We start from the raw sequence: 27264 nt of genomic DNA, 5'->3' as shown, positions 1-27264 counted from the left end.
CTCATAAACACATCCGATGCATGTAACCTATCATCTTCGTTTACAGCAGATATGCTCTACCAGGTTTTGCTTCACTAGACCAAATGGATTAAAAACATGCAGCTGCACAAACATGACACGCAGGTCGGCCATTATTGTTATGCTTTTTGCAGGTTAAACAGGGTCTGAGTGGGCAAATGTAAAAGGACCTAAAAGACATCACTCACCTTGTGTTGCAAGAAAATTTCTGTCTGAGGCTGTTGTCAAATCTTTGCTGCTTTCTCCACCCAAAACTCTTTAACTGTGTGAACGAGAGGCAAGAATGCAACAAAACCTTTCTGTTTTACTGTAACAGCATCGTAGTTTGAACAGGGCCTTACAGACAGACTCAGAACACTCCTGCAGTACGACTTTCATCATTTGCTTGTTTTGGTCTCAATGAAAAATCAACAAACCCCTTTTCTTGATGTGTTTTAATAAATTGTTCTCCATTTTTTATGGTTTCCAAAAAAAATCCTAAAGTAAACTTGATCACTTTTATGATTAGAATAAAAGGAACAGTGAAAAACTATCCAAATGCAAATTTATTTTCCATCACCTAACACTGTGTTTACCGCACAAAGCCACGTGGAGTTTTTGTAGTGTCAGAGGCTGCAGTTTTAGCCTGTGGTTAGAAGCTGCAGTTTCAGGACTTCAGACTGGTACAGTGCTCCCATGACATCAGAACAAGCCTCAATGCGTCTATCCTTATGTTAGTCCAGCTCTCCATCACTTGTGATCCCAGTCTACTTCAACTCTGCTGGAGACTTGTGATGCCAAAGAACCTGAAACAACATAGTAGTTTAATAATCTTGATTACACTGTATAAACATCAGGAGACAAACAGAATATATATTGTTGTCAATGAAGCAATGGGACATTGTACAACTAAACTTAAATTATTGCAGTTAATTGAGGGTTGAATTCAAGCAACACAGAAGGTTTATTCACTGACGACACTGATGCACTGAGCTCGGCTCACAAAGTGTTGCCAACTTAACGTCTTTTTAATGAAGGTATGGAGGCCGAAATGAGTTTTCAGTTGCTGGTCAAAAACTGTGGAACGAGCCCCTCTGCTCCATGACCAGACTGATCCTACCAACATTTACTATCTGACATTAATGCCTATTATTGAAGAGTGTGAACGAAAATATGTAAAAAGTTAAAATTACTTTTAACATGATAAAAGAAAACAACAACAAAAAAACAACAACAACCTTATTTATCGGACTGGTAGATAAGGTACTTAAAATAGCACTTTACCTTTAGGTCTGTTAAATTTTTAGCAAGAGATATTTTTTAAATATATATTTTTTCTACTATTTGAATTAAAATATAACAAAATGCATTTTTTTTTTAGAAACATTACTAAAGCTTTAGTTTACAATATTCATGTCTGTATCTATTAAATGATTCAGTCTTTCACTAAAAAACATTTAAATTAAAAATGTTGTTTTTTGCAGCAGCTATTGTTATGCAATGAAATGTATACAAAGCCTCTAATTAATTTAGACTCTTTTTAATCAAGTCCACCACTAAAATGTTTACACATATTACCAGGCATACCAGCATATTAACTCTTTAGCTGCGTACGAATGAGCACCTTATGGGATATGATTTAGCATTCTGATGGCTGTGGAGTAAAACTGTCTCTGAATCAGCTTTTCTTGGTTTACATACATCTGAAACATTTATTTGAAGGCAGACATTCAAGCAGTTCTAATTCAGGCTGTAATTAGTTTAGATTAGAAGAATCCTCTCGATGCTTTTGAGACAGACAGCCATGCAGGTTTTCAAGTGAACAGAGAAGGCAGACAATTATCTGTGACTTGTATGACCCAGTGAAGTTACATGCTACCATTCATGTTGTGCAAAATGATGAATACTGACTGAAAATGGACATAATGTTAAGAGCTTTGTTTGCCATTGTGTTCTAGCTTACATTTTGCTTCACCTTTTGTTTTTTAAAGCCCGCTTTTTTTCTTTGTATTTTATCAATGCTTGTTTGACAGCTAATAAACTGCCCTATTTGTCTCTTTGTTTCCACAGAAGCAAAACTTGTTTCGCAATCGGCAGGCAGCACAGTGACACTGACATGTAGCAACAAATCAATAAAGGATCTAAATCAAGTGATGTGGAGAATGAACGGAGAACGGCTGTTTACCTACAATTCAAATATGAACACAGTGGCAAACTTTAGCAACCACACTTTCAAAATGGCTACATCAGAAAAAGAACTGTATGCACTTATCATAGAAAGGGCCAAGACATCCCACACAGGAAACTACACCTGTGAAACGACCACAAAGTCAGGAGTCTGGCCAGAGAACTGGCAGCTTTTAATTACAGGTACGCAAAATCTTCAGATTACAGAAAAACCTAATATTTTTGATAAGAAAAGGAAAGAAGGAGGGTGGGAAAAGGATTAAAGGGTTGTTAAGGAAAGTGGAAATGTATTATGTTCTTGTAGATATAATTCTAAAAGAATAATCAAAGTTAAGCCCACTCATGGAGGATCTAGGGCCTCGAGGCTGTGGCTGACATTGCCTGCGTATCTGCATGGTGGTTCTGAGTTTTGTTTTTTTTTTAAAAACTTTTTTATGTAGCTTCTCTAGACTCCAGCTAGAATAGTTTTACCACAGGACACTAAAGCCCTGCCTCTGCTTCTTTAATAAAAGGACCATTTTTATCTGCACACATCACATACAAAACAAAATTACTGGTTATTTTGACTGTGTGTTTAATCTAAAAATACATGTCTTCAAGCAAATGCAATAGAAAAAAACTCTTTCCTTTGCTTGCAGAGGAGGAAACTGCAAACCCTGATGAGCTGCTGATCATAGTGGCAGTTGCCGTTCCATGTATCTGTTTCCTGATCCTGTTATCTACTCTGATTATTCTGAAACGAGTCCGGAAACTGCAAGCACAGTAAGATTCAGCTATATGTCATTTAGATGTGTTTGACACTGCTGAAAGCTGAACAAAATTTTTGCTCTCCTTTGCAGAAACATCTCTCCTGCCACCATAGAAATGGTAAATATGGCAGTCTAACTTAACATTATCAGTGAAAACACTGATATACAAATGTTCTGATTAAAGTTTATGTAGCTGTAAAGCATTATCAGTGAGGAAGAAAAAATGCTTTAAAAATGAAAGTATTTGATGCCTACAAAGCGAGCAAAAGCCAGAAACCAAAATTATTATGTTGGTATTTCCTCTTTCCATGCAGTTGTTAAGAAATGTAAGTTAGAAGACCATACAGGTCAGTCTAGTACGTCTGGCTGAAAAAGAGCTTCAGGAATGTTCTGAATAAATGCCTCACTGTTCTCAGCAACACACCTGAATAAATACAACCTTGTTGAAGCCCAGTAAAGAAGGGTTTATTTTCGGCCAGACCATTCATGACTTCCTTATACGTGTTACTGACATGCTTGAACAGAAAAGTAAAACATGTAGCTCTTCCCAGTGACAAGAATTCTGACCAGTGGTGAATGAGCCTCTAGATATTGACTTGTAGACCTACAATCACAATATAATCTAGAATGATGACTTTTTATATTTTGCTCTTTCCATTTCCCCCAAACAGCGGCAACAGCGGCAGCAGTGGCATCAGCGAAGGGAGGAGATTTATGAAAACTGCCTGGAAATTCAGCAGCAAGTTTATGCTAATCGTCTAAAACAAAGCACTCATTGATATAGAGGTCTAATGTGCTTTCTCAAAAAATAAACTATATTTTAATAACACACATAATGGTCTCTGTTTTAGAGTTTGAAATGTCATTGTGCACGATGAGCACCATTAGTGTCATTTTTCTCCATTCTAGGGAACACTCCACATGGAAGTCAAGAAAATGGAAAAAAAAAAAAAACTAAATCCAACACGGGAGGAAGCAGAGTAGGTACACACAACAGAATCTTAGAAGCTAAAGCATGAAACAATGTTAAAACCACAATTTTAGATATTAGGGGACATTATTATCACACCATATTCATTTTCTTAACCGCCTAGTCCATTGAAGGGTCTTGGGAAGCTGGAGCATATCCCAGCAATCATTGAGCGAGAGGCAGGGTACACCCTGGACAGGTTGCCAGTCCATCATAGTGCCAACAGAGAGAGACAAACAAACATTCATGCTCACACTCACTCCTAGAGATAATCTAAAGTAACCATTTAATCTAACATACATGTGTTTGGGCGGTGGGAGGAAGCCAGAGTACCCAGAGAGAACCCATGGATAGGAGAACATGCAAACTCAATACAGAAACGCCACTGTTCAAACTTCACCCCAGCTAAGGCTCGAACCTGCAAAATTCTTGTGACAAAGCTAACCACTACATCATCGTTCATTCCTTGATCACATACAGTGCTCATTACAGGAGTTAGAAGTGTGAAAACTAAACAAAACAACTTTTTAATTCAACTTTAAGACTGCATACAGCAGGAATCTCACACTCGGGTCCTCACTGGCCACTGCCCTGCAGGTCGCTGCAATGGAGGTCACATCTGGCCTAAATGAATGGACCAATTGTTCAAAACTTGACAACAAGCTGTTTTATATGTTAATTTGTGTCAGGCTTGTTAGAGTAGGGAAGCTTTAACAATGGCTCTGTAGGACTCAAGTTTGAGATCCCTGCCATGTATCATATGTTTTCCAGTTATTTAAGGTTCTAAGTATCCTGAAGTAGATGTTCAATAATAAAAATAATTTTGATTATTAATGCTTGGATGACATGTAGAAGTTATTGTACAGCTGAGGATATTAACACAGATTAAAACCTTGAAGATGTAACAAAAACAAAAAAAAAAAAGAAAAAAGAAAAAGCTACTTTTGACGCTAAAAAGTCCACAATACAAAAACGTCCCAATATTCCCAGTTTTTGACCTTTGATAATGCTAACCTTGTGAATCAGTTGTTTGTAAAACCAGGGCTTTGCATTGATCTTATCTGCTGTATTGTAGCTCTGCTTCACAGTTGTAGTTGTAGCTTCACAGAGCTACAACTGTTTCCTAATCAGTACCTAATGTATCTACATATCCGATGTGTGTACATTGGAATACAGGGAAAGTATGCGAACTATATAAACAAATTGTAATCTATGATATAACACATTTTTATGAGTACCGTCAGACTCAGTGCTTTAACTTCAACCATAAGAAAGGTTCCTATTATATATAATATATACTATACATATATATATATATATATATATATATATATATATATATATATATATATATATATATATATATATATATATATATATATGTATGTATGTATCTAGGATGAGTTATTTTTAACTTCTGTATATTGAAAACTATTCTCAGACAGATATTCCATCTTCTCAATTTTATTGTCTTCTGAATAAACTCATGCCAAATAATGTGGAGCCAAATCATCAAACATTGAAACATCTTCAAACATGCGGCAGGATAAAAGAAAATTACATTATTGTGCATTATTTACTTTGAAAGATGTTATTTAGATCTTACCTATGCTTGGCAGCAGTCACTCTGTACTGGCTAATATTGTCACAGCTGTTGTTTTTAATATGTTGTGCTTAGGGTGCTAAAACAATATGGAGGGTTGGGTGTGCTTATCGTGGTTATAACATCTGAGTGATGATAGTAGGTTGTTGCACTGGTAGCACATCTGTTAAAACTCACAAAGCCCACATAGGCGTGGTAATTAAATATTTTTCTTACCCAACAGACAAAAAGCAAACACATCCATCCATACCCTGCAGCAGAGCAGCTGCAGCTGTACTCACAACCAGTAAATCTACACACCAACGCTCTTTAGAAAGAAGTCTATGTGAGTGTTATACAAATTTGAACACTTAAAAGGTCACTTACAGATTATTTTTCTTTTAGTGGGACTTCTACAGGTAAATCTTCTGGTGATCTAGGAGATTTGCAATGTGTGTTCATATTCTGCATTAATCAGTAGTGATAAATATATTAAGTACATGCCTGCTATAGTTGGTACCTTTGACATTTTCCAGATCGATGGAGTTTCCACGCTCCTCCTGCCCCAATAACAAGCACAAGCAGAACAGCAAATAAAACCCAAGCAGTTTTGCTGCTTTCTGTTGAGAAACAAAACACAAGAAATAATAAAACACAAGTAGAAATAATTAATGCTATAAATACACTAAGTTTACTTATTAAACTAGCTGTTTCCTTCCTTTATTTGGCTATTTTGATTTATTTTCACATGTTACATTTCTTTGGATTCCACTGAATTCATGAACATCGTTTCCGCCTATTAAAATGATCTTTAATATCATCGGGTTCTGAGGCAACAAGCTTAAACTTGACACTTTGACAATAATAAAAATGTTAATAACTATGATAATAATGATAATTATTATTATTATTATCGAAGAAAAAAATCCTAGAAAATCTCTTTTAGTAATGTAAATCAGTAACAGCTTCAATGACCACTAGCAACAAATTTTACAAATTGAAAAACTAAATTACAGCAAACCTTACCGGAATTGACATGAACATAGACAAAGATCTCTTTTCTTCCATAACGATTACTTGCTTCACACAGATAGAGGCCAGTCAGATCGGAGGACATGCTCAAAAACTGCAGCCTTCCACCCTGAACCCTGGCTGATGAAGGGAAAAACTGGTTAGATCTGAAAGAGAAAAAAGATATAGATATAGATACAGATGTAGATATACTTTACAGGCAAGAAAGAAAAGTTAGTGTGAAGGATCAACAGTTCTGAGAAAAAACAGCAGCCAATAGAAAAGTTGGCCCTGCGATGGACTGGCGACCTGTCCAGGGGGTAGCAGGTGCATCTCTCGCCCAAAACCTGCTGAGATAGGTTCCAGTTCCCCCGCGACCCTTACCTAAGCATTATAAATAATGAATGAATGAATGAATGAATGAATGAATAGAACAGTTTTTAACCTTGACAGCTGAGAGTTTCAACAAACCTAAAAGTTTTCTGGGAGTTTTTTTCCACGTGTGAGCAGGATAAAAATTCTGCATGTTTATTTCTGACTTTGGAAAAAGAAGACCACTTTGACTTCAAAGACCCGAGGGATCTAATTGGTTCACAATGAACCAGAAAATCCCAAATGTATTTGGCTCTAAATCAATCAGTGCTTTGTAAACTAATAGTGGGATTTTAAAGTCAATTCTCTGACGAACACACTGGCAATGTAAAAATCTGATAATTTAAACCCATTGCCCATTCTTCTTTGCAAAATAGCTCAAGTCAAACAGATTGGATGGAGAGTGTTTATGAACAGCAATTTTCAAGTCTTGCTACAGCCACTCACTGGGATTTTGGTCTGGACTGTGGCTTGGCCATTCTAACACTTGGATGTTCTTAGATCTTAAAGTGGCTCTATTGGACACATTTCAGGCTAATTTATTTTAATATTAAAGTCCGGAAGGGCAAGAAATAATTAAGAATTTTTTCACAAACCCCTTTATTCTTTTTATATTGATCGTCTCAGATCTGGCCCTGCCAGAAACAAGCACAAAGAGAATACTCTGCTCTAAGTCCCGCCTGTGGGTTGCCTCTGATTGGTCAGCTTCTAGGAGAATTTTTGGGAGCGTGCACATCAGAAGCTTTCTTTGTACAAACACAAGCAAAAATGGTAAAGAAACCAAAGTAGTTACTCTAGAAATAATGTCAGCACAAACCATCCAGCTGCACATGTTCGAGCCCGAATCAGACCCCAAATACGAGTCAACAACTCTGCAACCAGCAGCAACAAGTGCAGCAGAACGTATCTGTCTGGTTAATATGCTTGCTTTCCAGCTATAGTCCGGAATAGCATTTGCCATTTTGCCTTTTATAATTGTAAATATCCCTGTTAATCAGTGTACATGTGGGAAATGTATCACAATGCCATCTACATCTATTGTTTCACATAGCTCACCACCAGGATGTTTTTAGCCTGGTTGTTATGTTTATACCACCCCTCCATCCACAGCACGTGGCTAATCCTGGTGATTAGCCACATGGCTAATCACCAGGATCTTTTAAGCCTGATCAAAAGAAAACCAAACAATGGTTTTTTTTGGTAATTTGGTTTTACTTACATCTTTTTGTCTCAGGATCGGAAACGCAGTCCTTGATTTTTTGGAAAAGACCCGCCTTTCAGCAAAAGCCTAGTGGCAAATCCCCAGTCATATTGGCCCTTATTTACCCAGCAGTGTTCAGCAAAATGCTGGTTACAAATAAAAATGTACTTGTAATGCTGTAAAATGCTGTAAAAACAAACTCCATCCATTGTTGTCTCTTCATTGTTTCATTCAGAAATGTGAACAACTGTAGATTTCCCTCGCAACTGAACAAGCATTTCTTGTGCAACATGTTAGCACTGAAAATGCTCTCTTTCATCATACAGTGAGCACTGAAGGTGAGTGTGGCTTTCTTCTCATAAATGTGGACAACCTGGAAAGATGACCGTGGTAACTTGATAAAATATCAGACCCCACACAAGGGTTAGCCGAAAGCGTTGCTTTATCTCAGAAAAACTGGTTACATTAACTCAAAAGGTACAGGCCCCGGCCACCGCAAACCTCCCTCGTTACGGGAAGCCATTTACAAGGCTAAAACGGATGGGGAGAGTAAAACTTGAGTGTTTCCTAAGCCTACATCGCCATCTAGAGGCCAACAAAATTACCGTTACAACACTCCTCCCCCAAAAAGTTCCAAAGTAAATAAACTTCTCTTTCTCTCTTTTTTCTTTCAAAAAGAACTTTTATCTGATTACTCCCTAAACTTTAGTACTTCATCTAATACCTTAATAACACTTGAATGTTAAGCAAACTCTATTAAACATGGTATTAATCTAAATATGACAGCAAAACTCCTTAAACATTCAGTCTGTCCGGAGGTTTTCGGGCCCGCTGAGATCTGCAGACTGTCTCCTGTACTCCCAAAGTTTTCACTTGTGACAGCGTTTTGGGGAGATCATTTACAGCAGTCACAGGAGGGGCTTGGCTGTCTGTGAGTGGCTGTATGTCAGCCACAGGTAGCAAAGAACACTCCTGCCCTGCATCTTCTGGTAGACAAATTTCGCCAGAGGTCCTTGATGAAAACTCTGGAAAGTATGGACCAAGTGGGCCTTCGTCGCAAGCGCTCATGGTCCTGATGCAGTTGTACATGTTGATTTGTCTATCCTGTCTTCTCCACCCCAACCAGTCGAGGCAGATGGCTGCCCTCCCTGAGCCGGGTTCTGCCGGAGGTTTCTTCCTGTTAAAGGGGAGTTTTTTCCTTCCCACTGTTGCCTCGTGCATGCTCAGGATGGGGGATTGGATCGAAGTCCTGACTCGATGCAATCAGTTGGTTTCTATTATAGGATATATATGAATTGGCTTGAAATTATGTGGATGTTGATTTGTGTATGTAAAGTGCCTTGTGACAACATTGTTGTGAAGTGGCGCTATACAAATAAAGTTGAACTGAATTGAATGTCTATGGAAAACTCTCCCATCAGAAAGTTTAACCACAAAGGAAACAGGATCATTCTGTGCTTTAACAACCCCAAGAAGCCATAGCTGATTTGTGTTGGTGCTGAAATTCCTTACATAAACCTGGTCACCTAGTTTCAAATGTCTCTCTCTTGCATGAAGATCATGGAACTCCTTCTGCTTTTCCTGCTTCTGTACCACCTTTTTCTTCATGTCTGGACGCAGCAAATCCAACCTTGAATTGGGTCTTCGTCCTATTAGCATCATTGCTGGGGAACAAGCGGTAGTGGTCTGAGGTGTGAGGCGGTATTTGAAAAGGAAACGTGAAAGTTTGATACTTAGAGAGTCCCCTGTCATCCGCTTCAAACCTTCTTTCCATCTGGACAGCCCACTCTGCTAGTCCGTTTGAGGCAGGGTGAAAAGGAGCAGTGTGAATGTGACGGATTCCATTGTTTTCCATGAAGTCACCAAACAGGTGTCTGGTAAACCATGTACTGCAAACACTTGTCGGAGCTTTTCTATGGTTGAAAAAACTGTTATGTTGTTCATGATGTGGCATTCTATCAATTTAGAATGGGCATTCACCCATCCCATAAAAGTGCCTGCAAACTCCAGGTGCAATCTTGACCAGGGGCTGTCTGGCCATTCCCATTGATGTAAAGGGGCGGACGGTGGCATCTTCTGGTTAGACTGGCATTATGGACAAGACTTTACCTTGTTCTCTAAGTCTAAGTCCATTTTTGGCCAACAAACATAGGATCTTGCCAAGCTTTTCATCATGGAAACGCCTGGGTGTGTCTCATGTATCTCCTCTATAATCTGTGAACGCCCTGGGGGCGGTACTACAACTCTCATCCCCCAGAAAATGCAGCCATCCTGTAGACTCAGTTCCATTTTACGTTTTGCATACAGCCTGAGTTCTTCACTTTGAACAACACTGGGCCAGCCATGTAGCAAGCAAGTCTTTACTTTAGACAGTACCGAATCAGTCTCTGTCCATCTTCTGATCTGACTGGCCTTTACAGGAGTTTCATGTTTGACCCCTGAACAGTTGGCAGCTGCAAAAGGAACAGATAAGATGGCAAAAGTTCATCCAGCCACACCTCGGGTAAAGAGAAAATGTGTGAATGGCTGGTGTTCTGTGAGAAGAGACCTAGAGATAGGTGATCAGGTCTTCGTTCAGTTACCCACTGAGAGCTCAGCTGCATCTGTACCTGTACAGGTATCGTGCAACACTCCAAATGGAGAAAATGCTGTCAAACCTTCAAACCATTTGTCTGTTCGTCTCCCAAACTCCACTATGTTAAAACCTCTATCCACCATAATGGAGCATCTAAAATCCGAAAAGAAACGTGATCCTGTAAAGTTAAGTAATGATCATTTGCATCTCTTTGATGTTCCAACACATGCCACCTTGAAATACTATGTTAAGCAAGTTCAGCGTACCAGGCCTCTAAAGCAACCTCTTTATGTTAACCCTCTGTTTTTTACCCTTGGTGTACTACCACAATCAGCTCCTCATGCAGTGGGCTCTGCTGCTCCAGGATTACCCCCTGGACATACGGTACAAAATGAGAACTGTGAATGTATTTGTTGATGCCGTATTTTGAGTATGAGTACACAAATGTAGTTGTTTGTGGTGACTGTTTGTTTTACAAAACCTTGGCTGGGTTTTGTATTTTGGGGGGGGGGGGAGTGTTACGGCTGCCTGCCAATCCACCTAATTGTTTATTTTGTATTCAAATCCCTGTGTGCCGTCACCACCTGAAGATTGGCTCCACTCACCACACCCCTCTTCCCTGCCTGCTGATTGGACAATTGCCCAGCCTATCAACAACGCTGCAGCAACACTGGAGGGAGATTTAAACCGGCTGCAGCTGTGAACTCACTGGCAACTGTTTGGCACAGACAGTCTGCCCTTAGCCTGCAGTCTGTGGGGTTTGAGAGTGCGCGTTGGTTGTTGGTGGTGATTTGACTAGATTTTGTTTGGTTAGCAGTTTTTGTTTCTGTGCTTAAAAACTGCTTGGTTTTAGTGATTCCTCCAGCAGTGTTAAAACTGGTTGGTTTTGTGTTCTGTTTATTTTCTTGCTAAGTAGTTTATTTTCATAGCTAAATTAAAGCCCTTTTGGCTCCTCTTTCTGTTGCATTTATAAATAGTATTTTGTTAAAGTCGACTGTGTTGGGCTAATAAGTATTTTGGTTGTATGTTGGTGTATAGTACTTTTGCCTTTTAAGCATAGCTATTGGAGCTGCTTCCTTTTCTGTTTGCTTTAGTTCAGCAGACCAGTTTCTGTTTAACACATTGTACGCCTTGTTTTCTTTGTTGTACCGGATGGTTGTTGTTTTGTAGCTGTCCTTCCTTTATGCAGCTACACTTAGCCCAACACTTGTAAATATTACCACCTCTTTGTTCCCATCTCCACTTGTAACAATAAATTTTCAGAAACTCACCTGTTAACAGCTGTCCGCAGTTCTCATTTGTTACACCTCACATCCCCTTGCAGAGTTGGGACGTAACAGTTTGCATGCAACACTCCCACATGGGGTATGGGCTGACCTGTATAAATTCTCAGCTTAAGATTTGATGGCGTAAGGGGTGGTGGATTGGCCCCCCAGGTCCTTCTGTAGGTCTCCTCACTGATAACCAATGCTTTTGCCCCTGAATTACTCTCAAACTTTACATCCTTCCTGTTAACTGTCACTGTAGCATAATAGGCCTTAGGTCATCATCCGCTCCAACACATGTTGAAAGTGCACGTTGCATCTTCTGTGACATCCTCAATGTGATGTGTCTCTGCACTGGCAGACTTATCCTTATTCTTAGCACTTCTACACTTTTTCACCAAGTGTCCCTTTTTATTGCAGCCATGACAGACAGTATCTTTGAATTTGCAGTCATTTGCATGATGCACCTCCATACCTGAGACATTCCACTCTTTATGTGGATTTCACAGCTTCCTTCTTTAAGTGAGGAACTACAGCAGCCTGCGACCCAGCTTGCCCTCTCTGAATGTCCTTTGCGTTACTTGCCGCCATCTCCATGCCTTGAGAAATTTCAAGGGCTTTCTTAAAAGTTAGTGGTGGTGTTTCCCCCAGCAAGCGGTGCTGAATGGTGTCATCGTTTATGCCACATACCAGTCTGTCACGGAGCCTGTCATCTAACACAGCCCCAAAATCACAATGTTCTGACTGCTGTCTAAGTTCTGCTACAAAGGTAGCCACCAACTGACCAGACTTTCTGAAATGGCTGTGAAACTTGAAACGGACTATTATAGATGGTTTGGGATTGTGGTGGTTGCCTACCAGCTGGACGAGTTCATCATATGGAATTTCCCCTGGCTTCCGTGGGGAGGCTAAGTTCCTTATCAGCTTTCAAGTCTTTGCTCCACACACTGAAGAGAATGGATCACTTTTTGGCCTCCTTTGTAATTCCATTTGCAAGGAAAAAGTATCCCAACCTTTCCTCATACCGCTTCAGTCCTCGTCTCCCCCCACAAACTCACTAATAGTCCCAAAAGTTGCCATCTGAACAGGCTGTCCCGCTCCTCCTATGTCTCTCCCGTCCACAGCCAACAGATCTCCCACTCCTTCCCGGTTTGCTTCCTCTGTGTTGCTCATAGACACGCTGCCACCTGCCGCTAGCTAGCCACTGCAATCTGGCTACAGCTAACAACAAAACAAAATGGGAGGACACGGCCAGTTCACCTCGTCGCAAAATATGTGGTAACCTGATAAAAAAATCAGACTACACACAAGGGTTAGCCGAGAGCGTTGCTTTATCTCAGGAAAAACTGGGTACATAAACTCAAAAGGTACAGGCCCCGGGCACCACAAACCTGTCTCGGTACGGGCAACCATTTACAACTAGAGGCCAACAAAATACAACAATGACCAATCACAAACTGACCCAATCATTTTCAGCACCAAGGAAACTGAATGTAGAGACTTGCTGAAAAACTCAAACATACATTGATTTGATAAAAAAAAAAAAAATTGCCACTCATTTGTCTGATGATATTTAACACTTTAACACTGTAAAAAGTTCAGAGAATTCAATAGCATAATAGAACCATTTAACCATTCATTGTAGCTTAGGCTTTGTGTTTGGGGTCTATGTCTTGGTGGAAGATGTTCAGTCTTTGCAGCCGCCAACAGGTTTTCTTCCAGGATTTCCCTGCATTTAGCTCCATATATCTTCCCATCAACTCTGACCAGCTTTTTTGTCCTGAAGAAAAGCATCCTCACAGGAGGAAGATCAAGGTGGTAAGCAGTATTAGTTTCCCACCACATGTAACATTTTTTATTTAGGGCAAAAAGTTCAATTTTGGTCTCATCTGACCAAAAGCACCTTCTTCTTCTTCCACATGTTTGCGTTGTCCCCTAAATGCATACAGGACTTCTTATGCCTTTCTTTCAACACTGGCAATTCCTCCATAAAGGTGCACGACTTAAAGCTGTCCTGTGAACAGATTCTGCCATCTGAGTTGTAAATTTCTGTAGCTCCTCCAGAGGGGCTGTGGGCCTTACTTACTTCTCTGAACAGTGCTCTCTTTGCTTCATCTATCAGTTTAGGTAGACAGCCATGTCTTGGAAGGTTAACAGTACTTTTTACCATTTTTGGATGATTGCTTGAACGGCGTCTTTGAGATGTTCAAAGCATAGGATAATTTTTTAGAAACCTATCCCTGCTTTAAACTTCTCCACAACCTTATCCATGACCTGTCTGGTGAGTTCCTTGGTCTTCATGATGTGGATGTTCTCTATTAAACCACCAAGACCTTCACAGATTCAGGTGACTTCTAAAAGCAGTAGATTGCACTTCATTGTATTGAGAGTCATTAGGATACAAGAGGTTGAATACAAGTACACATTACATTTTTCAGATTTTTATTTGTTTAAAATGTTGAAAAACATGTAACACAGTTAATGGCCTCACAAACCCAGTATGTAAACGGTGTGGAAGGCTCATGAGTCAGGGTTACATGTTTACTGGAAATTTTCAAATGATGGAATGTCTGCGTTAAACCTTGTTCCTGAGTTTGTGGGTGGGAAAATTATCCCTTAATGCCGGTGTAAAGAGTCAGTCATTATTTAAGTAAACACGAGCCTGGAGCACCTGGAGCTCCCCTCCATTAACAGAGGTATGGTCTGTTGAAGAAACAGGAAAAAAAGGATCTCCGAGTTAGTGTATACCTCATATTTAAATGTACTTCATTGCTCTTACTACCTTTATGACAACTGATGTATAAATTGAAATCATTTAAGGCTTAAACTTGAAATACCAGTCCTTTACAGAGTATCACAGAAATGTTATAGTTCTTGTGGTAAATCTAATCACATTTACATAAATTTTGATCCTATTAATGTAAGGTACTTTTTACTGACTTATTTAATGTTTCTGTACTTTCGGTTATAAGAACAGTGCTTTTCTTCATCTTTCTGAATTTAGAAAGGTATGTCAACTTTTCTGCATTGGTGCTACTAATTTCACTTTTTGTATCCACTCATTTAGTGCTGGATAAGAATACTATTTATTCACATATCATTTGATGATAATCATCATCATCATTAAGCTGAACTAAGTCTTTTTTTCTCTATTCAGTCTTTCTGGTCAAAAGCTCACACCAGATACCAGCTGTCCACTTGTCAGGCTTTTATGAGTGAATTCGCTACCACTGTGAGCTCGGCTCAGGGTCATCTGCAGGATGCGAATTTTCAAAAACTCCTTTCCTTACTTTCCAAAAAAGTATTTCTGCGTCAGCAGCAATGCATTTATTCCTTCCATCCACTACTTCCAAAATCCCTGCAGCAGAGCAGGAAAAGGGCAGAGCAGATTGTGACATTGCCTCATGAATGAGAAAAAAAACAGTATCTGTCCTACACAAAGCGAAGTCAGACTGTCATCATTTTTTATTTTTCTGTGCATGCATCTTCAGTGGGTTACACAAACATCCAGACGGCAGAAAAAATAAGAAAATACTGAACTGAAGGTGAAAGTTGACTGTGTTCACGTGTTAAGACTATTACCACACAGCTTTTTGACAAGTAACAGTTCAGCACCATCTGTGTTATCTGTTAGATATAATTTAAGGATGCTTTAGTTGTTGTTCTGTTGGTTTTAGAGACAACTTAGAAAACCAGCAGAATTATTTCCTGTAACAGCAGAAACTGTAAGTACTGTCTATTATTTTCTGCACACATGCTGTTGTTGAATGGATTTTCCATCTTGCACAGCCATTAATGATATTCAACAAATTATTCCTTACAACCAAGTTGTTCCTTACACTTCTCAGGAATGCAGGCCCCTGTTAAAACCCTTCAAAGGGCTGTGGTACATTTCTGTTCAGCTTCTGTGGACAGACGACTAATGAGATGTGTTTAAACAAGTACGCTATAAAAGGCTAATTACATTCATGCTTTCTGCTGGTTTTATATTGGTGTTTAATGTAGCATTCATTGTTTACAACATGATAAAACCTGATGAAAGACTGGATTAATGGCTTGGGTTGTTGTTTTTGTCTAGACTGTGGCTTGTAAATTCGTTTTGACATCAGGTTAATCTGTGTTTGAGTTTAGGTCCTTACTGACACATTTAAGCAAAATTATTTAACAATATATTTAACTTTTTAATTATTTAATTTAGGTAGTTCTGCTCCTACATGAACACAAATTCAACAATAGGTATATGAATGTTGCTGCAACACTGAATTATAGTTTTAATAGTTTCATATTCTGATAGCTGTTATTCATGTGTATCAAACTACAATAAGAATTGAAAGGTTATTCATATTAAAAATCAACTTTTTCGTTCTTCCTAAGTGCTTTGCACAGATCGTAACTTATTGTTGCTGAAACAGATTAAACTATGAGCTGAAAAAAGAGTGGAATTTTAAACAGGAAAGTAAAACAGCTAATTCAAGAGAAAATATCAATACTTTCTGAGGATGTGTATTTCTTCTTCTACATATTTAGCAAACGTGTTCCTGTGGCAACCTGGCTGCTTTTCAATGTGACCTTTACCTTCAGCTATGTTCTCAGGAATGACAATGGTTACCTGTACAACTGCAGGAATTTTTCATGTTAAGCCCGTGACTATGCCATTACTGTGTCATTGCGGCAGCCATCTTTCAGTTTTCAGACCCTTTTTAGGATGGGCCCTATCCCAGTTATCAACAGGCAAAAAGAAGGATTCACCCAAGACATCAAAGGGCACAGACACACATAAATGTATGAATCACTTCGGCATGCACATGCAAATACACATTCATACAAACACAGACATGCTCATGCACATTCCAATGGAGTTTCCTGTAAAAGTACGCAAAATTTCATTCATTAATTTATTTCTTACTTTCTAATTCTCACCAACTGAGTAAATCTGTCAACCCATGCAAACTGAACAACTGAGTACATGTCTGTTTTTTTGTGACTTTTGGTTCATGGCACAATTGTGACAGCCTTCTGTAACAAAGCTGAGAATGTCAAACCAGTTGAGGTTTCACAGCATAGATGATAAAATTGATCTAAGGCTGATATACTGCACCTGCTCCAGGTGATGTTGGCGTTCGGGTTTGCTTCAGACTTGCATTCAAATGAATCTTTGGAGCTTTCTATAATTTGTACTTCAACAGGTGGAACTGTAAGAAAAAACAGAATTTTGTTATTGTTGTATACAGCAAAAATTTAAATTACGGCCCTATAATATTCAGTGTGAATGTCTGGATCCCATCATCTTAACTTTTTTACTTTCACACAGGCAACAGCCTGAAAAAATGTTTCTCTGTGTTTTTTTCATTTGTTCTCGACAAGAATAAACAGAATAAATGTTTTTTAGAAAATGGTTGAGATGTCTTGAAATGATTACACAATATACCTGATGAAGCCAATGAGGAATTTTATAACAAGCAGCCTTGTGGGTCTTGTAGCAGTAAGGGTAGACCCTTTTCTTCCTGTGCAGAAGGCTTGAAGGAACGAGTCTTGCCTGGTCTTGTGTTGAATGAACTTGTGCCTATAAGACAGCTGATGTGTTGCTGAATGTGTGCAATTCTAACATGCCTCCATTTATCCATTTAGTGCTAACCACTGTGCCACCGTGCAGCAATTTGTAATGGGATAAAACTGAGATTAAAAAACAAAAAACATCAAGATGAGCTGTCAGCTGAGGAGAGTTCATCTGGGCTACCTCCTCCACCTTTGTAATTTAGACACAAAGGTAAATGAAAATAAATAAAATTAAAAGCACTATTTTCTGTCATTTAAAAAATATTTTTGTGACTTTTTGTGAAAGAATGGAATATCCAATTAGATAAACATGGCAAATGTAATTGGTAAGCAACAGGAGACTGGAGCACTATGATTAATTCTTGTACACCAGATAGGCCATCTCATTTCACTAACTGTAACCGCACTTCAGAGTGTGCAGACTACGTAGAACACTTCGTAGCCTACGTAGTCTGCACACTTCTATGTGTTCAGACCAAGCGACAACCTCTGGCAGTTAAAGTGAAGCCTATGCGTAAGTGCATAAAACTGCAGTTCCCCCTTCATCCGCTAGGGGCTGGCTCCAAAACAGAGCAAATCCCCATAGACTTCCATGTTAAAAAGACCAACTCCACAGCAGAAATAAACATGTTTACAGCCTGTTTAAAAGTAATTTAGTCTCGAAGTTCAGCATACTTAGGGGCGTGTCCTTTTGATTGACAGGTACCAATCCCCGGCTTCAAGTCAGAAGAACGTAGAACAACCGTGGTTTTTAGCTGGTTAAAAATGTGACTTAGCTTTAGCCCGCTTACCTCCGTTAGCTGGTTAGCTCCTGTTATCTCGGGGCTAGCTCGGTTAGCTTTTAGCTCGGATTTTCGCTCAATGTCAATCATCTGCCATGACGTTAACGGCTCCCCTCTCAGCTCCACCTCTTTGTCCATATTTGTATTTTCCGGGCGAGACAACGCACATGACGCTGCCAACATGACGACGGTAGGAACCGCCCACCGAGCTTCAATTCAGTTCTTCAGAAACCTACAGGTGATGTCACAGAGGCTCCGTCCATCTCTTTATATACAGTCTATGGTGCAGACCCTGAATTGGGAAACAACTGTAGCCTTTGTTTCAAGCTAATCTGGAGCAAAATGAAGTGCGGATTTGAAGGATGGATTCAAAGGAGCCTTTGAACTGGGACAGCACTTGGCGCATCACTATTACACATGTAGCGAATAAATTTTCCCTTTGAAGTGTGCAGACCCTGAATTGTGACACAGCTAATGTGTTTCTATAAACACACTCCTCCTGGGGATCTCAAAAAAGCAGAAAGCTTTCCAGAATAGATTTGTTCCTTTCTTTGTGCATCCAAGTCATCAAATCTCCTGGAGTGTGCACTACAGTTTAACCATTTCATCACACCAGTGAATTTAAATCTCTGACAGAAACTTGGAAAATGAAGAAACATGGATGCAATATCTACTTCTTGTTTGGATGGATAGGAAATGTGTGGTTGTGCAAACTGATGAGTAGTCATAGTCGTCTTAACCTTCAGGGAGCTGCTGTGGGTCTCTTGACTGACTGCCAATACAGTGCAGCCCCTCGGAGCTCCTGGCATCTTTTTTTACTATTTGTTGCTAAACTTTGAAACAGACTTCAGCAAAGTCATAAGAAATTTCTGATAGACTGTTCCGGTTATTGGCGGTGGGGAAATCAACTGGTGAAGCAATGAACACATGCAGTAGACACTAAATGCCACATATTCACTGGCTGGTAACATCATTACCGAGGTTATTTTAGGGCAGATTAAACGAAAATTTAGATTCATCCAAAAATTATCTGGTTATATACAACTGTGCACTGGTAAAGTTTAGTATTGTATTTCTGTGCAGCCACTACAATTTGACTGCATTCCTCTTATTTTGCTGCGACTGTTTAATTGAGACTGGTAGATTGACCATGATGAACCTTGTCCCTCGCCTCATAACAGTTGGGAAAGGCCCCACTTTCCTCACGACCCTTTATTGGAAAACACTGGACAAAACATTGGACATATGATGGATGGATGTACAGCTATATGGGCGGATGGATATATGTTTGTAGAGATTGTTGGGCTGCAATTGGTGTGCAGCACATTCTCTCAAACAATCCTTTAAATGTTTCTCTGAGCCACACCCTCATAATAGAGTGTTTGTGAAATGTTACAGTCTCATCATGACAAAACATTGTTAACATGAATCATCCTGATGACAGTGTGGTGTCAAAAGGAAACAGTCAACAAGCTGTACCAAGGAAAAATAGACCTTGTAGAAGCTTGTGTAGTGGTGTAAGTGCTTTTAACAGGAGATCATGGGTTAAAACTACAGTTATGATAAACCACCAGCATTCTTAAATTTCATGTGAAGAAGAAAACAATATGAAATTTGAACCTGCCGTTAAACCGTTAATGGAAAGGAAGTAAGGGTGCCTTGACACCATTCTAACCTCAACATCTGGCTGCTCCTGTTTTATTTTTCTTCCGGAGTCTGCCTAAAATATGCTATACACTGAACCCATATGTGGAAACTCTGTGAAAGAAATCAAACCACAAACATTTGGCGGGCAGCCAAAATGTTTACTTGAGTAAATGAATACAAAAATAATTTACACATACAAAATTGAACTGCATAAAAAAACCCAAGAAGCCACATTTCCCCACATTGGAGAAAATGTAAAGGAACTTGCTAATTGCAGTGTTTTCCTTCCGTTTCCCTTTAACAGTCCCCTAAGGGAGTGTCTGCTGCTCTCTAAGTAGGCTAAATTTGTTGTGTTAGGTTAAATCAATCCAACCAGCTTGTAATTCTGTCTGTGTCAATTACAAGCACCCTGGCATAACAGTTTTTTTTTATAAATGACCTTTTTTTGGTAGACATCTTCAGTTTTGTCCTAACTTAGTTCTTATTGCTTGGTCTTGATAGAGAAAACCCTTCTGCAGCAATCTTATTGAGATATAATTTGGATTTACACATCTACGAGAGAAAGACATGCAAGGACCATTTAAAGACTTGTTCACATGTCCTGTGAACAACGTTAAAGGTGGTTTTCATTGGACAATACTTATAAAGAACAACTCCTCACTGTTGTTGAAATTCTCTTTATGACTATAACAGCATGATTTGATTGAATTTAATTTTAATTTAATTTAATCTGCTTTATATGGAAACCAGTCTCCCATAAAAAAAACAACAGAGAACTTTGGTCTGCAGCCTTGTGTTTGAAGTCTGGTATAAACAAAACCAAAGAGCAACAGTGTTTTACCAACACCCTAATAATGAAGCAGGAAGGAAGTAGGCGTCTGACATAACGGGCATTTTTCTGGCGGGTCCACATGTTTTTTTTTAGGCAGACCCAGTCTATTTATTAGTCTAAGTGGTCCATAAACCTTTTTTTTTTTTTTTACTCCACTGCCTTTGCTTTTTGATCTGTGGCCCATCAGTTCTTTTCTCAACTAACACCAGGTGAAACAATCACGTAATTTTTAACCCCTTGTGGCTCTGGCAGCTACCTGCCAGAACAGAGAAGAGAAAACAAAGAAGACACCCAATTTAAAATTGCACAATTAAAAAAAAAATTATGCTGCCAAATGATCAGCCAAAGATGATTGACATATTTCTCACAGCAGGACCTTCATCATCTGAGTAAGGAAACCCATTAAATCCTATAAGTTGATTCATACGAGTCAGTTAGTGGTGAATACTGTGGCTGTTCACAAATTATTGATGAAGTCAGAGGCAAAACCGTCATTTCATAAGTTAGGGGGACAAATTTTTCGAGGTCAATTGAGTGATTTAGCATCCTCTAGCAGTCAATCACACTTCTTAGAGGCTAAAGAACCACATATTCACTAACAGCCATAGTACAGCACCAGGGGGCAAAATTGGTTCTTCAAAGAACAAATGTCAAACTCCAGTTCTCGAGGGCCGGTATCCTGCAGGTTTTTGTTGTCTCCATGCTCCAACATACCTGACCGAAATTCACGAATAGGTTAAGAAGAAGCTGCTGGATTCATTTGATTTTAATCAGCTGTGTTGGTGGAGGGAAACAACAAAAACCTGACAGATAGCGGCCCTTGAGGACTGGAGTTTGACACCATTGTCTTCAAAGCAAAGTTTCTCAACCAGGTCCTAAAGAATAAATGTTTCAATCGGCCCCCATGCAGAGAATGTCAGAGTGTATGGATGGTTATATGTACTCTTATCGCCAATTGCATATGAGGGCAGAACTTAGCAACAGACCCGTTTTTCTGAATGAAATAGCTTGGAGCAGGTCAGAAAGGTAACACTGAGTGGCAGGTATGGGAAGAGTAAAAGAAAAAATCAGCTCCAAAAAAGGAAGGAAAGAACAGGATGAGGGCAAAGCTCAGTGACCAAATTATAAAGGTGTTTTTTACTCAAAGCCAGACTAAAGCTATAGTTCCACTGGAGACTAGCACTAGCTTGCCTGCTAGCTCTATAAATGAAGCGGCATCTGACAACGTGATGAGTTACTTTGCTGAGTGCATGGCCCATAAATTGAGCTTCTAATGATTGAGTATAGCTTGAAGAGTTGAACCTAATTTTTCAATGAATTTATCATTGTGAACTTCATATATTTTACACTGGAAAAATTTGTATTCGTCATTTATGAATCTATACTTTTGGTGGTCAAAATAATCAATATATATGTAATCATTTCCTTTAGAGAGCTGTCCCAAAACTTATCATACAAGGTCAACTGAACATAGGAGCTGGTCTTAGAGCTACAAAGGAGTACACAGAGAGAAAATCGGATACTGTCAGTGTACATAAAAAGAGCTTGTAAATTCTACTTTTTGTTTACTTGAGCTGATGTGGTGACCACATATGTTCACCTGAACCTCAGCTGAGCAATATCCTGGATGATAAAAATAAACTGTTAAGTTTTAGGAATATTATTTTGTCTTGATCTTTCTTTTATTTGCCAACCTGAACACAGCTTTTTCTTTTCAAGCCTCTCTTTGTTATGAAGTGAAGTTAGTGGAATCTACTACAATATACTTTTAACCTCATATGTTGGATTAATGTGCACCTACTTTCTGAGATCCTTGTCTGGGTTTATTCCTGGCTTTTGCCTTATGGAGCTAGAATAGGCTGGTAAGTTTTGTGACTTATATGTTCATAGTTTTAACTTGTACAGATGCTTTGTAACTTGTATGTATTTGATCCTACTGGTCAGAAAATACAGTTACAAAATTAAGTCAGAAATACAATTATACATCAATTACACAGAAACACAGTTTCAAATAAACTGTATTTCAACAAAGTGTTGATTTCATATGCCTGTAGTTAGACTGCTGTTATTTTATTGCAACTGATAGATATACAAATTGGACTGTTTGGGTTGTCACAATACTGCACATTTCTGCAGAAGCAGAAGATTACGTCAGAGTGAATCGGTTCTCACGAGTTGAGCTAAGTGCTGAAGAAATGAAAATAAAAAGAAAAACATCAATCAGATCCAGCCCAGTTCAGATAAAGAACAGATGCCACAGCCTCATGGGAATTAGTGTATCTGTTAGTGTTCAGGAAATTGTTATGGGTTTTGTTTGCCATCTTTTGCACGCTAAGGCTGAGGTACCGTCCGAAAGGAAAAAAGTTGAAATAATTCAAGACCACAATGACACACACACAAGTTATTGAGACATTGACATTTCATGTTGTATACATTTTTTTTATCTTTTGTTTTGATTATTGAGATTAACAAATCACGATTGCGTGACCCTGTGGACTACACTCAAGATACACTGTCATGTGCTACATTTACATGGGAGTTTTAATTCCTGTTTTATTCAGAATAAAAGTTAATCCCGCTTTAAACGATGAAAAATGACCCTATAAACACTTAATTCCTAATGCAAATTTCTGTTCGGAATTAATCTTAATTCCGATGTAGTGGCTGGTTTATTTGCATTTTAATTACGAACTATGTTATTCCTCTGTCATGTAATCCTTCAGCGCATGCTCGTTACCTTGTCCTGTCCCGATGACACGCCTTGTTTTGCCTCCTGTGTTTGGTGGTCTATCTTTCTTCTCCTTCTCAGTTGCTGCAAAAAGTGAAGTTGTATGCTCGTGTTGAGCTGGTACTTCAAAATTACAATAAAAATAGCAGCAGACTGGTACTTATCATGTTGTTTTTACAAGTTATGTCTGTAAAGATGAGATGCAGGGAGCGAACTTTGTTTATTTCCGGTATACGTCATACGTCATGTGGACCCTCTGTCCAATCAGAACCCTTCCCAACCCGCCGCTCTAAAGAGGAATTAAGTAAGGACGTGTTTCATGTAAAAACATCATGTAACCTTTTAATAATTGTGGAAACTCTGCGAAATAAGTTTTCTTTTAATAATAACACTTCCATCACTGGTTTGGATCTGCTATCAAACTGCAAAAGCAGAGAATGCAACAAACTATCAGGTCTGCAGAGGATAATTAGGGTTAACCTGCCCTTCATCCAGCACTTGTATCTGTCATGGGTTAGGAACTGGGTGGTTGACATCTATGCAGACCCCTCACAATCTGCACACACACTGTTCAAACTTCTCCCATCTGGTAGGCAGTTTAGATTTCTGTACATAAAAACCAGCTGACACAGGAAAAGTTTCTTCCCCCAAGGCCATCACTGGCTTGAACAAAATGTACGCTGATCCACATTTGCACACATCCATGTGATAAGAAATTGTTGTCAACTGCTCTGTAGATAACGTGTAAATAGTTAGAGAATAAACCGATAACCAATGTTCATTGTTGCTTGTATCCATGTTGCTGCTTTCCATTATTTCTACTTAGACCTGTCATGGTAACAAATTTTGCTGAATTGTCTCAGAAATTATTGCGATAGACAATATTATTGCACTAAGCAATTATTGTTGTCATTTTGAGACCATTTCAACTAAAATAACAATAATGGCACAATAATGCAAGTACACCCTTTCAAAGATCAACATACTTTAATTTCTAAAGAACATTTAGTGCAATATGCATTCAGTCCCCAGTCTGCTAAAACAGATCAGGATTTCTCCTAGTGTTTTGGCAATGTGGTTATTGGGAAAATTCATTCATTCATTCATTATCCTAACCGCTTAATCTGGTGAAGGGTTGCGGGGAAGCTGGAGCCCATCCCAGCAGTCTTTGGGCGAAAGGCAGGGTACACTCTGGACAGCTCGCCAGTCCATCGCAGTATCAGGAACATATGGTCTCTAAACACCAAGTAACACAGTTACATAGTCAATGGTCAAGCTCGTATAAGGGGACATGTTTGGACTTGACCAGAGGTGGGATGGTAAAATGTCATTTTTCATGTCGTTGTAAAGTTGTGGAATTGCAGTTTGTAACATGTCTGTTCATCCAAGCAATTCATACTGGCTGTAAAATTTTTGCAACGTTTTCCAAAATGTCGCCTTTCTAACTATATTAAAGGACAACATTGCTTAACCAATCATGCTGTCAGAGTGGACACCATTTTGCACTGTCCGAGTTGTATTTAATCTGTCGGGTCAACACCCCAGATATTGTGGACTGTCGGGAAGATGGAGCTAGCCTGTTTGTTTTGGTCTTAAGTGCAAATGAAAGCTCATTGTATTGCCGTGTTTAGTTAATATTGTCTTAAAACAAATGCAGCAGAAAAGAAAGACAAAATTATTGTGTCTGGCAAACCTGTTGCATGCATTTTTTCTTATCTTGCGATTAATTGACTTATTGCTTATTACGACGGGCATATTTCTACTGTGTATTTATGTTTTTTGTGTTTATTTACTAACTCTTTTTCTTGTTTTTGCTTATTCTTCGTTTATTTTAATGCACGTACAATTGAGAGCAACTTGCCAAATTCCTTGTGTGTTTGCACACAAGTGATTATGATTCTAAGAGAGTGAGGTAATACAGACAGACTGAAAAGGCCATAGATCTTATGCTAGAAACTCTGATGGATGTCAGACACATCTCTGCAGTTATATGTAGCACCAACAATTAAGAGTATGCTGAAAAAGTAAACATATACTCACAGTGCACTTGTATTTTTAAGGGCAAGGCTTTTTCTTCTGTCAGTCCTTCAGCAGTGATAACACACTGGACCAAACCACCATTGATGTCTCTGGAAGGTTTTCCAAAAAGTGAGCTGACTGTGGTGGCTGTACCATTCTCATGCTGAGTGGAGATGCTTGTTGTCCTCAGTATTTGGTCCAAAGAGCTGGTGTTCCACCTTATCTCAGCAGGTGGCTTTGAACCTGCAGCTGTACAGTTTGCAATGAAAACTTCTTCATCTCCCAAAATAACTGGATTATCCTCCAGGCTTGTGGATGGAGGCACTAGGAGGAAAATAAGAACGTCAACATGAAAGCAAGGTCAAAGCAACCCTGGTTCTCATTTAGAAGATTTAAACACTGACCTTCAACTTACCAAGCAATCTAAGAGATACTTCTCTTCTGTGATTTCCACTGGGGAACAAAGTGATGATGCATGTGTAGGTTCCTTCATCCATCAGTGTTACATTGGATAACTGGATTGTTCCATCTATGTCACCAATATTCCCAACAAATGTAAAGCGATTATCTCCTCCATTTACAAACCGAGGTCCGGTTGTTGCGTCAATTACATAGAAATTGTCATCAAGGGGTTTTGCTCTTGTTCTCCTCTGCCATGAGATCTGAGTGAGGGCTTCACTGGTGTCAGGCTTTTTGCAGGGTAAAGTTGCAGTGTCTCCAAGAACCACTGTTGAACTTCCACCATTGACCAGCGCTGTGAAGTTTAGGAAATATGATCAGGTTATCATCATTTAAAATGCACTATACTACAATTGATGCTTAATTATAATCACTTGTCAACAAAGTGTCATGGAGCCATGTCATGCAACATTTCCATAGCTTCACCCACAGATCCTGGTCTTGCTCCCTCTCGACCATCAGCTCTAACGGGATCAAACCTGTAGCCTACTTCATCTCTGATACAAAAAACTAATACAACTTAAACAAACATACACAGTCCTATTGTTTATAATATTCTACGCAAATTACTGTCATTTATTTTAAAGTTCCTATATTTACCACTTTTACTGTTATTTATTATTTTACTATTACTATCACATGGGTGTCAGAGGTCCAGCGACATTGTTTTCAAGTTCAAGTTCATTTCGGTAGCACAATTACAACGGGCACAGTCTCACAAAGTGCAGTTCAAAATATAAATAATTTAATAAAAACACAACATAAAAACGAAGCCCTATAAGCCCTAACTTCAAAGCCCTTATGTTTTCTACCATGCTTTATTTGTCTGTTTGTTTGTTTGTTTGCTTGTTTGTTTACATTTTTTTTGGACCGATTACTTCGTATTTTTTACCCCCATAATTTTTTCCCATATCGATTTGACAAGATTTTAATCAAAACATGCATATACTCAAATTTACAGTAAACAGGGTTTATAGACTGATGTTGATTAGCAATAATTTCCATCGAGGTACTAAAGTACCTCATAATACACTGCAATATAAGTGAAATAACTTTTTCTTAACATTGAAATTACCAAAGTAACATTAAGCACAAACCTAGTAGTTTTAACTCCTGCAGAAAAGAGCGAGCTCTTGCGCTGCATAAAGTTGTTCTTTGGTTCAAACTTTGTGGACTACAAGAAGAAGAAAAGAGGAAAGACTCACCACGGTTGCTTCTGTTCGACAGGAGTCCGCATATCAGTAACAGCAAGTGGAGTAACATTGAAAAATGAGAAAAGCACATGAGAATTCCTCCTTTTACAACAGTAGTCCACGTAGTCGCTTCTCGATC

At 38.9% G+C, this 27264-nt stretch overlaps 1 protein-coding gene across 1 annotated transcript; it reads right to left on the bottom strand.

The window, feature by feature from the left end:
• Positions 1-473: 473 nt before the first annotated feature.
• On the bottom strand, positions 474-27264 carry LOC306766445 (nectin-4-like). The gene is made up of 8 exons (XM_079254213.1): positions 27138-27264; positions 25889-26227; positions 25495-25797; positions 17008-17101; positions 6512-6663; positions 6006-6105; positions 5873-5921; positions 474-803 (listed from the first exon to the last, which is right to left on the bottom strand). Exons 1-7 carry the CDS (start codon positions 27214-27216, stop codon positions 5876-5878), a joined length of 1113 nt encoding a protein of 370 aa, XP_079110339.1. The 5' UTR covers positions 27217-27264; the 3' UTR covers positions 474-803; positions 5873-5875.

Source organism: Telmatherina bonti, assembly GCF_933228915.1.
Source record: "Telmatherina bonti genome assembly, chromosome: 15".
Taxonomy (NCBI): domain Eukaryota; kingdom Metazoa; phylum Chordata; class Actinopteri; order Atheriniformes; family Telmatherinidae; genus Telmatherina; species Telmatherina bonti.
This window is presented reverse-complemented; position numbering and strand designations above follow the sequence as displayed.